The sequence below is a fragment of the Dromiciops gliroides genome, chromosome 3 (genome assembly GCF_019393635.1).
Source record: "Dromiciops gliroides isolate mDroGli1 chromosome 3, mDroGli1.pri, whole genome shotgun sequence".
Classification (NCBI taxonomy): domain Eukaryota; kingdom Metazoa; phylum Chordata; class Mammalia; order Microbiotheria; family Microbiotheriidae; genus Dromiciops; species Dromiciops gliroides.
In genome coordinates, this window is record NC_057863.1 from 125,161,130 (window position 1) to 125,173,861 (window position 12,732).

General features: G+C 36.8%; 1 protein-coding gene across 3 annotated transcripts in view; it reads left to right on the forward strand.

The window, feature by feature from the left end:
* Window positions 1-12,732, forward strand: part of UCHL3 (ubiquitin C-terminal hydrolase L3) — a 98,877-nt gene that overhangs the window by 29,329 nt on the left and 56,816 nt on the right. For all 3 annotated transcript variants that reach the window (XM_043998274.1, XM_043998275.1, XM_043998276.1), the window contains exons 3-4: window positions 6,794-6,922; window positions 12,253-12,409. In XM_043998274.1, coding sequence (XP_043854209.1) covers window positions 6,794-6,922; window positions 12,253-12,409 — 286 coding nt within the window. The remainder of the gene's footprint in view (window positions 1-6,793; window positions 6,923-12,252; window positions 12,410-12,732) is intronic.

A 12,732-nucleotide genomic window follows, 5' to 3' on the forward strand; every position in this document is an offset into this window, starting at 1 on the left:
TGATTTATTTAAAAAAAGAAAAGTAGTTCAAGAGTATAGATAGGCTAGATAACTTTTTTGCCATGTTATATTGGACTATCCATCCCCCAAATGAATTGGTATTAAAATTATTTTATTTTTAAGTAAAATCAGTTTAGTATTCATGATGGTTTTTAGTTAAAAAAAGCTAATTTGATGTTGGACTGCAATAAAAGAGGCATAGCTTCCAAGAACAAGAGAGGGTTTCATCAGATTTTATCTGTATTATTATGTTGAGTTTTTGGCATCAGAGGGATATTGATAAGTTGGAGAGTGTCCAGAGGATAGTAAGCGGCTTTATGGGGGCAGCTGGGTGGCACAGTGGATAAAGCACCGGCCCTGGATTCAGGAGTACCTGAGTTAAAATCCGGCCTCAGACACTTAACACTTACTAGCTGTGTGACCCTGGGCAAGTCACTTAACCCCAATTGCCCTGCAAAAAAAAACAGAAACAAAACAAAACAAAAAAAAAAAAGAAAGGCTTTATGTCTATGATATGTGAAGATTGGCTGAAAAAACTAGACAGGTTTAGCCTGGAAAGGAGAAGACTCAGTTGGGAACATCATAGTTGTCTTCAAGTATTTGAAGGGCTGTTATGTTGGAAGAGGGATTAATTTTGTTCTGTTTAACTCCAGTGGGCCAAACCAGGAGAAATGGGTAGAAGCTTCAATGAAGCTAATTAAGTCTTGTTATCAAGGAAAACTTCTTGTTAATCAGAGCTGTCCAAAATTGGAATGGGCTACCCCCCCAAGTAGTGGGCTCTACCTCCTTAGAGATCTTCTTCAAGCAGAGAAAGGCTGGATGATTTATAGTCTGGTTTCCTTTTGTGTGTGGATATGGCTATTGGGAAAGAGAAGTTTTGTGAGGGCCAGAATTTGATATATGGAGCGTTATTTGGGTGATTTGCCTTAGTACTGGGGTCTCAGAAATATGAGGCACCTTTTAGGTTTACCCTCCCCTCTGAACTGCCCTTTTTAGATATTTCTCCCAAGCCAATAAGAAAGGAGCCTCTAAGCTTTAGTTCACCAAAGGATCAGATTTTATTACTTGGGAATTAATTAAACAACAAAGGTGAAACTAATGAGAATCGAAGATAAGGAAATAGGAAAATAGAAATACTGATAAATGCTCTTAACTCTAAACTTAACCTATGCAACCCCAGACTGTTTCCAATTAAGCTAGTTCAAAGGAATTTAGGGTTTTTCGTAATTAACTCACCAACCCTGGACAGTCTACAGTTGCTCACACCACACTGAGACAGAACAAACATGCGCCACTGCAGGAGGAGTCCCCAGACAGAGCTGAGAGCAAGCTCACGTTCCAGAAGAAGCCCTCCCCCTCCCTTCAGGGAGCATTCAATCCTTCCTTCCCCAAAAGGGGAGGTCCTTCAAAAACTGCCTCTGGAGAGTTCTCCTTCTCAGTTCAGTAGTATACATAACCTCGGGGTGGGCCAGGTGTGGCCCCTCTCAAATGAGTTAGCTAAAAAAGGGGATATTAATCTTTATCACTAATAATTTTTACCACAGTTTCAACCCTTAAATGAAAATGAGCTCATTCTGTGGCACACTGAAAACTATGGATCAAGAGGAACAGAGGTAAAAAGATTAAAAGAAAGATCTACTGAAACAGTACTAGCAGTTATATTAGAAACAATGCAATGAATTAGCTAAAAGGTGCATGCAATAGCTAAATAACCTTAAGAAAAATTGATTTTGAAACAGAACAATATAGAGAGCAAATATATAACATGATTTTTTTTCTTTCGGTATAGTTAGATGGATTCAGTATTAAGTGAGTAACCCGACCCAAAGAATGGGCTTTGATAGGTCAGTGCCCGCTGGAAGAGAGGGATGCAGGAGTCTGTTTTTGACCCTGTATTTCAGAGCATTTTTATTAAGGACTAAGATGATGCCAACAAAGTCATGCTTGAACTGTTTATAGATGATAGAAACTGAGTATATAATAGATATAACAAAATATTACTGTATAGATATAATGACATAATATGAGGCACACTATTAGATATAATAGAAGCATTTATTAAGTGCTTATTGGGTGCCCAGGCACTGTGTGAATTGCTAGGGATACAAATAAAAGGAAGCAGACCATATCTGTCCTTAAGGAGCATCCATTCTTTTTTTTTTTAAATCATAAAAGTATTTTATTATTTTTCAGTTACATGTAATGATAGTTTTCAACATTTGTTTTCATAAGATTTTTAGTTCTAGATGTTTTTCCTTCTCTCCCACCTCCCCAGGACAGGAAGCAATCTGATATAGATTATATATGTACAATCACATTAAACAAAATTTCTCCATTAGTCATGTTGTAAAAGAAGAATCAGAACAAAAGGGAAAAAAAACCTCAAAAAAGAAAAAAGAGAAAAGTAGAGATAGTATGGTTCAATCTGCATTCAGACTCCATAGTTCTTTTTCTGGATGTGGAGAGCATTTTCCATCATGAGTCTTTGGCATTATCTGGGATCATTGTCTTTCTGAGAAGAGCTAAGTCTGTCACAGCTGATCATCACTCTGTGTTGCTGTTACTGTGTACAATGTTCTCCTGGTTCTGAGGAGCATACATTCTAATGAAAGAACATGATCTATAAAAGGAGGGGGAAAGAGGAGCATGGCAATAGCATTTGAAAGTGGCTGGGAAGGGAGTTGGAGGGCTGGTTCTGGACAAGATATTTATTAGAGCCTAAGGGCAGAGTCCAGGATCCAGTGGGAGGGAAATGAGAAAGACACAGTGCAGGTGGCATGGTTTAAAATGGCCAGGAACATCATGACATGGCAGCATCTGAAACCAAAAAAAGTTTGTATTAATTACCAAGCTTTTTGTTGGTGTTGGAACAGCTTTCAGCAATGCAGATCAAAATCCCCTTAATTTCAGTAGATCAATCCTATACTTAGAGGCCTGAGTCTTAAATGACTTTCCCCGGGCCACAAAGCTGGTCTATCTCCCTGCCAAACCCTTCCCTGAAAATCTGAATTTCACATAGATTAAATACTTTTATCATACATTTATCTGATATGAATGAATCAAGAACAAAGTTGACCAAAAAAACCTAATGGCTCAAGATAGCAGTTTTCTTTTTTTTGTTGTTTTTTTTTAGTGAGGCAATTGGGGTTAAGTGACTTGCCCAGGGTCACACAGCTAGTAAGTGTTAAGTGTCTGAGGCCGGATTTGAACCAAGGTACTCCTGACTCCAGGGCTGGTGCTCTATCCACTGCGCCACCTAGCCGCCCCTCAAGATAGCAATTTTCTAATAAAAGAAAAGGGAAATCTTTTCAATGAAGATCTACCACAGAAGAAAGATGATCTATTTTGTGGTCTGAATATACTATACATTTCACAGGTAGACAAAGCAATGGATTAGTTCAGAAAACATATTAGAGACTGTCGACAAAGGAATGATATAGAAATGAGGGGAGACTTCAGTGATCTGGATCTCTTAGATCCCTCTGCCCCAAACAGGTCAATTTATAATTTCTTGTCTTGGGGGTGGCTAGGTGGCGCAGTGGATAAAGCACCGGCCCTGGATTCAGGAGTACCTGAGTTCAAATCCGGCCTCAGACACTTGACACTTACTAGCTGTGTGACCCTCGGCAAGTCACTTAACCCCCATTGCCCCGCAAAAAAACCAAACAAACAATAATTTCTTGTCTTGTATGAATTATAATTTCTTCAAACTCTGAAATATCAACAAAAGGAAATTCTATTCTGGTTCTGATTCTCACCAACAGGAAGAACCTGGTTGGTGGGATGGAAGTGATGGGAACCTTTCAGGGGAAGTTGCTACTGGACCCAGATGGCTCTGGAAGAGAGAGTGAGGATGGTGACTTTGCACAGCCCTCCATCACTTAAATCCAATTCAGTGCAAGTCATGACATCGTCCCGATTTCACAGTCCACTTTTGAGAATGAAGAACAAACAACAACAGAAGAGAGGAAAGCCAGGAATAATTTAACATGTACTCTCTATGTTGGGAGAGCAGATTTCAAGTGAACCTCTCTGTTTCTTGTTTGGTTATGGAATCACTATCCATAGATCTGACCTGTAATTTCTCCCATGCTCCTAATTTATGTCACTTTTTATGCCTAAGTCATGTACCTATTTGGAGCTTATCTTGGGAAATAGTGTGAGGCATTGGTCTATACATAGTTTCTGCCAGACTACTTTCCAGTTTTCTGAACATTTTTTGTTGAATAGTGAGTTTTTGCCTTTGTAGCTGGGATCTTTGGTTTATCAAATACTAGGTTACTATGTTCCTCTGCTTCTTTATATTGTATATTTAATCTTTTCCACTGATCAAATTCTCTTTCTCACCCTGTACTAAATTATTTTGTGCGTGTGTTTTTAAATCATAAAAGTATTTTATTATTTTCCAGCTACATGTAGAGATAGTTTTTCACATTTGTTTTTATAAGATTTCTAGTTCCAAATTTTTCTCCCTTCCTTGCTTTCTTCCTCCCTTCCTAAGATAGCAAGCAATCTGATAAAGGTTACATATTGTATTAAATTGTTTTAACACTACAGTATTGTAGTGTAGTTTGAGATATTGCTAGCACTCCTTCCTTCCTACCTACTTTTTTTATTATATTGAAATATTCTTGACTTGTTTTTTTCTTTAGATGAATTTTATTATTCTGTTTTCTAGCTCTACAAAGTAATCTTTTGTTAGTTTGCTTTGGAGGAGCACCAAAAAAGTAAATTAATTTAGTTAGTATTGTCATTTTTATGATATTGGCTTGGTCTACCTATATTTGTGTAGAGAGTGCTATATAATTGTTCATTACTTCCTGTGTGTATCATGGGAGGTAGATTCTCAAATATTTTATACTGTCTATAGTTATTTTAGATGGTATTTCTCTTTATGTCTCTTCCTGCTAAGTTTTGTTGGTAATATATAGAGATGCTGATGATTTGTGTGGGTTTATTTTTTTAATCTCACAACTGTGCTGAAGTTGTTTCACTTGGCTTTTTGGTTGACTCTTTGGGGTTCTCTAAACCATCATATTATCTGCAAAAAAAGTGACAGTTCTGTTTTCTTTGTTCCTATTCTTATTTCTTTGATTTCTTAGGTTTTTTTTCCCCCCTTATTGCCATAATTAGTATTTTTCATGTTTTATTGAATAATAATGTAATGGACATACTTGCTTTACCCCTGAATTTACTGTAAAGACTTCTAGCCTATCTTTATTTCATATGATACTGGCTCTTGGCTTTAGATAGATATTACTTATTTAAAGGACATCTCCATTTATTTCTATGTTTTCTAGTATTTATTAATAGGAATGGGTATTGTAGTTTGTCAGAAGCTTTCTCTGCAGCTACTGAAATAATCATGTGATTTTATTATTAATAAGGTCTCAATTGTGTTGTCAGTCATCCCTACCTCATGATTATTTGTCCATTTCAAACCTTGGCTATGCTACTAATGAGGTTTGTGACTTGAGGCAAATCCTTTCACCTCTTTGGGCCTCATCTATGAAATCAAGAGACTTTCAAGTGCTGATTGTGAAGAAAAGCTTTTTGTAACTTTAAATTGTTATATAAATGTAAGTTATTTTACTCCTGGAATGTGACTTGAATATATTTCCTTAGTTCTTTGGATGTGCACTTAATTTGCTCCCACATGGAATGTTCTCTCCCTACTTCTTAGTGAATCCATATCCAATCTTTAAACTTGGCTCATTCAGGAGATTGTGCTAGTCTTTGTTCTTTTCTTCCTCTGTCTTTAGCTCTTAGATTGTTTTTGTTACCTGGACCTGGTAGGTACTTAATAAATATTTATTGATTATTATACCAAAAAAATCTCTGTCATTGAGTACCTGTTGTGTACACAGGGCTGCATGGGGGTGGTGCAGTGGGAGTTGAGGTAAACTAGGATGTTAGAAACATTGGGGAGAAAGTTAGTACAAGAGTTGGTGACCAAGAGAAGGAGGACTCAAGGATGATTCCCAAGTTGACAGAAATAAGGAAGTCAAGAGGAGTAACTGATGTATGGGGGGAAGATAATATTAGGTTTTAGACCTGTTGAGTTTAGATTTTAAATGTCATTGAATTCTGAAGTGTTAGAAAATCATCTCATTTTATTTATATTTGGAAGACCATAGAAATCAATTTTGTTTACTCCTTTGTTTTTTTCTTTAAAGTTTTTCCGATGCCTTTTGTCTTTACAACACAGCCATTTCTGGGTATATTCCCTTTTCTCTTGCTCCCTACCCACCCATTAGTCCTTTGTAACCATGGTCAAATTACTTATCCTCTCTGAGCCTCAGTTTTCAAATCTGCAGTGTGGATAATAACCTGCAATAACTCACAAAACTGGAGCATGAAATACAAGAATGTAATAATTCCAAAGACTTAGTTTGTTTTTTATCTTATTTTGAGGAGGAAAAAACTTAACAGATTACTATCACAGTGGCTTCAGGCCGGTTTACAATTAATTAGTTCTAGGGAGTGAAGTTTGTCAGTTAGGTTTCAAGTGTAATTTAAAGTATGGGTTCAGATGAAGGTGATGCAGAGCACAACATAAGTTGTTGATGGTAATAAAAATTGATTTTGATTTGTGTCCATCTAGCTCCTCTTAAAATACCCACCTGCTACTTTTATTGGTGCAGTAGGATAATGTGTGAACCTCAACAGTTTTGTTTCTGTCATATACAATGCCTCACTTCATGGTCTTAATATTTTAACTGCTTTTTTGAAGATTTTCCTATTAACAACATCATTTCTTTTCTTTTCTTTTCTTTTTTTTTTTTTATACCAGTTTCTTAGACAATTAGGTCTGCATCCCAACTGGCAGTTTGTTGATGTGTATGGTATGGAACCTGAACTCCTTAGCATGGTGCCACGACCAGTCTGTGCAGTATTGCTTCTCTTTCCAATTACAGAAAAGGTAAATGTTATTGCTAAGACAAAGGTATTGGTCAAAACAAAATTTTTCTTTATTGTGAAATCAAAACTTCATTGAACCAGAAATCAGGAAGACCTGTGTTTAGATCCTTTCTCTCATACCTACTAGCTTTGTAACCAAGGTCAAATTACTTATGCCCTGTGAGCCTCAGTTTTCAAATCTGCAGTGTGGATAATAACCTGTAATAATTGATAGAACTGGAACATTAAATGAGAGAATGTACATAAAGTGCTTTCTAATTGTTAAAATGCTATTTAGGGGGGCAGCTAGGTGGTGCAGTGGATAGAGCACTGGCCCTGGATTCAGGAGGACCCGAGGTCAAATCCGGCCTCAGACACTTGACACTTACTAGCTGTGTGACCCTGGGCAAGTCACTTAACCCTCATTGCCCCACCAAAAAAAATGCTATTTAAATGTCAGCTATCATTATTTGGACACTTGAAAAACTAGTTTAATTGATTAAATAGGATTTTTAGATCCTGATATTCACATTTATAGTTCAGCATTAGGATCAGAATAGGAGCAAGACCTGTGATTTCCCTGGCATGGGGGATGCCTAGATGAGGAAACTACTTATGCAGGTTGACATCTCTGCAACATAAAAGATAGTTCCCGAAGGCCCTGAGAGTTTATTAATTTCTGGGTCATTTTCATCATATGTAAAATTGTAATCGTAACATACAAACTTCAAAACTGTTAAAATTTTTGAAAACATATACCATACTGTATTTAACCATATTTATATTGACACCAGGAGACATAATCCAAAACAGGAGAATCAAGAGAAAGTTGTAGGGTCAAGGAGGCTGAGGACTGAGAAAAAGCCTTTGATTTTGATTGAGAGATCTTTGGTGACCTTGAAAGTGATTTCAGTGAAGTGATGGTGGTAACCAGATTGCAAGAGATTGAAGAATTATGAAGATAAGAACAAGGTCCTGGAGAGGCTGTAATTAATATATGTGGTGGGGTTAGTCTTGAAAAGAAGGCAGGAAGCTTTTTTCTACAGAGAAATTTTGGGGTGAAAAATATGGAATTTTAAGGAACTCACCTTGATCTTTTCAGTAAAGTAGGAGGTAAGGTCATCTGTAGAGAGTAAGACAAGAGCAGGTGGTCTGGATTTCAGAAGAGGAGAAGCAGTATAACTTGATTTGAGAAAAACTTTGGAATGATTGCTATAGGGCTTGATAAAGTCTACTAAAGAAAAAAGGATTACTGAGAAGTTTAGATATATAGCATTCATTTATAAGAGGGGTATTTAGCATGATTTTCTGACTTTTTCCAATGAAGTCCTGTTGAACCCCTTATGATCAGAGTAAATATACAGTATGCTTCATCGGGGGTTGTGGCTGTGTAAGGGGAAGTAGACAGTGGAATAAGAATTTTAGAAATTTTCCTGAAATGTCTAACTATGGGAATCATATTGTAATAAGATGATACAGATACAGATACTCACCCCTTAACAGGCCTTTGGGAAACTGCCTTCTCTTTTTCTGTAGGGGCTTGGGAGACACTTGCACCACCCTTTTGTTGCCAGAAAACAAGCCAACTCCCAACAAAAGCTAATTCTGGTTCATCTTCCTTTGCATTGCCCATGCTCTACTTCAGCAGTATCATTCATTTCCAGTCCTGCGTGACCATACTGATTATTTTGGGCTCTACTAGTCCTCTGGTAGTTTATGTTCCATTTGGGAACAGAATGAGACAGACTCTTAGATCTTTCAACAGTTAACAGATTTACTTACCCATAGCAGGAGAAGGATATTTGACCGGGTTATACAGGGATTCAGTCCAATGAAGCTCACTTGCCTTAGTTGCTAATTGTTTTCCACCAGTCAAGCATCAGAGAACATCTGGACCAGAATTCTTTTGACTACTTTGATTTCAGGGGACCAGGAAGTGATGTCAGCAGCCTGAGCCTTGAGTCCTTTAAGGACATCAGGAGCCTAATTTCCTGGGGCATGACATTGTTCCTACCGAGCCCCTTTTAATGTAACTCAGAGATCTTGGTTTTAATAAAGGAGACATTAATCTCCAAATAATCTTCTTTACCATTTCTAGTACAACTGATAGATGTATCTAATTAGTTTATTCCTGGTCAGTATATAAAATATTTCCATTTTAGTTTTAAGAGACTTTAATAGGAATCTTTTGAATTTAGAGACTAGAAACATATTAAGACAATTTGCTTTGTGTGTTCATCTAAAGAAAATCTGCCTCATTAATTATAGACAATTTACTGAGGAGTCATTGTGTCTGGAAGATAGCCTATTAAATTTAAATGGCTCTTAGGGTTCAACTTTGAAGGGAGTGTGGCACTTTTTAATTGTTATTAAAATTTTTAATTTTCCATAAACTTCTGTGAATTGTTTTCTTAAACTTAGTTATAAAATAACTTTATTGGGGATTTCTCTGAATGTAAACAAGGAAATAACTCACTCTAAATACCTTTCATTTCCTTTGTGTTAAAATTCCAAAAAAAATTTCAAAGTTAAGTTCTGAAGTCAGTTTCACCACTCAGATTATGTTGACCCTAGATTAGGATGATTAGAATACTTGTACCTATTTGGAAATCCCAGTCATTTACAGTTTTTGTCCTTCGACGTAAAATTCTTCAGTAAGAAATGTTTCTCGTAGGTGTTTTTAAATCATTTAGGATTTTGAATTAGGCATTCTACTGTTCTGGGCCAGGACTAACTTGGGCCAATTCTCTGGTACTTTACATGAAGTATTGGGACAAAATGAGATACCTATAGGGTCATTCAGCAGTTAACAAAAGGAGATTTAACTTGGCCATTGCAGGAGTGTATTTAACCTCAAGCTGATCAGCTGAATTCCTTGTCTGAGTTGCCATCATGGCCTGGGAGCCCCTTGTTGCTGCCTCATTCTCTGACAACCAGGAAGTGAGGAGCCTTTAAGGCCCATGAGCCACTTAGGTCCCAGGGAAGACCTCACTGCCTTTTATGGAAAAAGGGTTAGGATACCACTCTTACAATAAGTACCCTCTGCCTGTGGGGAGAGAGAGAGGGAATGTGATAACTTCACTTTCTAATAAGTTTCATCTAAGTCTTCCTAGTTTCCTCCAAAACTGTCATTTTTTAGGGAATGATATTTTATAACACTCCTATGCCATAATTGTTTAGCTAGGGCTAGAGCACTGGCCCTGGAGTCAGGAGGACCTGAGTTCAAATCCAGCCTCAGACACTTAACACTTACTAGCTGTGTGACCCTGGGCAAGTCACTTAACCCCAATTGCCTCACCAAAAAAAAAAATTAAATTGTTTAGCCAGTCTCTAACAGATGAGTACCCCCTTAGTTTCTAGTTTGCAGCTAATATGAAAACAAGTACTATAAATATTTTTATACATATAATATAGGTTGGTTTCCTCTTTCTTTGATCTCTTTGGGTTATAGACTTATTTGTAGTATAACTGACCCAAAAGATAGGCACAGCTTGACACTTTTGGGGCACAGTTCCAAATTGCTTTCCAGAATGGCTGGACTAATTCACAGCTCCACCCATTGCATTAATCGGCCTGGTTTCCCATAGGGCCTCTGCTCCAACACCTGTTATTTTTCTCTTCTGTCATCTCTGCAAATCTCATGGGCATGAGGAGGAATGTTGGGGTTTACTTTACTTTAATTCACAGTATTTAATGGTTTGAAGTAGTTTTTCATATGGTTGTTGATAGTTTAGGTTTTCCTTTCAAAACCGCCCTATTAAGGGTATTGACTTTTCAAAAAAAACACCAGGGAGCAGCTAGGTGGCACAGAGGATAAAACACTGGCCCTGGATTCAGAAGGACCTTAGTTCAAATCCGGCCTCAAACACTTGACATTTACTAGCTGTGTGACCCTGGGCAAGTCACTTAACCCTCATTGCCCCGCAAAAAAAAAAAAGGGGGGGGGACCCCAAAACATTTATGGATTAAAAACACAGTCACATACTTGAGTACATTTATTATTATAATATTACAACATTTACATTTTTCTTATATGATGTGTGTATATGTATGTACATTCACATAGCCAATCTAATAATAATAATATTCAATTATATATGTATGTTCAGGGAATTTCAGCTTCAATTCCTAATATCCCTTAAGCTTTGTTTTCAGAGCACTGTACTGATTTCTAGGAGAAAGATAGAGTTCTGAAATGACACAGTCATATCTTGATTAAATTAGGTGAACTCTCAATATCAGGTACTTTCTGGTAGCTTGTTGCCACAGTCGAAAGAGCACTGGGCCTGAAGTCAGGAAGACCTAAATTCACATATGACCTTGGACACTTGACTATTGCCATATGACTCCAAGAAGTCACTTTCTCTTTTCTTTCTTTCTTTTTTTTGGGTTGGGCAGTGAGAGTTAAGTGACTTACCCAGGGTCACACAGATAGTAAGTGTCAAGTGTCTGAGGCTGGATTTGAACTCAGGTGCCCCTGAATCCAGGGCTGGTGCTTTATCCACTGTGCAATTTAACTGCCCCAACACTTATTCCATTCTGCCTCTGTTTCCTCAGCTGTAAAATGCAAATAAGAATTGCCTCTACCTCTCAGGGTATTTTATTAGAATCAAATGACACAATATTTATAAAGCACTTAGCACCATGCCTGCTACATATTATGCACTTAATAAATGCTTGTTTCCTTCTTTTCTTCCTCCCTCCCTTCTTTTTTTCTTTTATTCCTCTCTCTAGTTTGCTGAAGTAACAGTTGAGTGGACAAAACAAGTTAATGCCGGATAAGTTTAACATCAACATTTCAGATTTTCTCTCCTTTTAGACTGGTATATGCATTCAGTGGTACTTGGTAACTAAGGGACACCTGAGCCATTTGGTGATGACATTATTACACTCCCTACCATATGTGCCCTGTTCCTCTCTTCTCCTACTTTGCTTTTTTCTCCTTTTCTATTGTCTGCTAACTTTTCCGCTTGTCACCTGCTGGCAGCATCCTAGGCCACTGCTTAGCTTTACCAGTGGCAATTAGGAAAAAAGAGGTTCTTGAACTTTGCTCTCTAGGTTGCCTGTATTTTATTTTAAGATGAATCCTATGAAGGCTAACCTTTAAGTTTGTGAATTTTTGAGTCTTTTAAAAAATATAAGTTTAATGTAGCTTTCTTTTAGTCTTTTATTGACATTTTGAGTGTAATAAAGGATTTAGTCTTAATTTTGTTTCAAGAAATTATTAATCCATGCCATATAAATAACTGATGAATTTGTGTTTAATATATGAATGTAACATTATTTTCCACCTACAGAATGTTGATTTTTTTTCTTTTTTCTTTTAAAAAAAAAACCAACAAACCAAAATAGTATGAAGTATTCAGAATAGAAGAGGAAGAAAAAATAAAATCAGAAGGACAAGACGTCACAGAATCAGTATATTTCATGAAGCAAACCATCAGTAATGCCTGTGGAACAATTGGGCTGATCCACGCCATTGCTAACAACAAAGACAAAATGAATTTTGGTAAATAATTTCTCACTCTTGGTAATTTTTCTTTGTAGTTCTAAATTGATTGCTTTGAACAGTAGATGGAGCTCTAATTCTTCCTTACTCTGATGTAGAACTGTGGTTAGATAGAACAAGGTATGGTTTGTTTTTTGTTTTTATTTTTAGAAGAAGGTATTCTCTTTTTGCAAAAGGGAAGTCAGTGCTTGAACATAGCTTTATTTTTCTTTCCTGATGTTCTACAGAAAAACTTTTTTTTTTTAAAGAACAGCATTAAAGAGAGAAGAAAGGAAGTATTTATTAAGCATTTACTGTGTACCAAGCACTATTCTGACATAAAA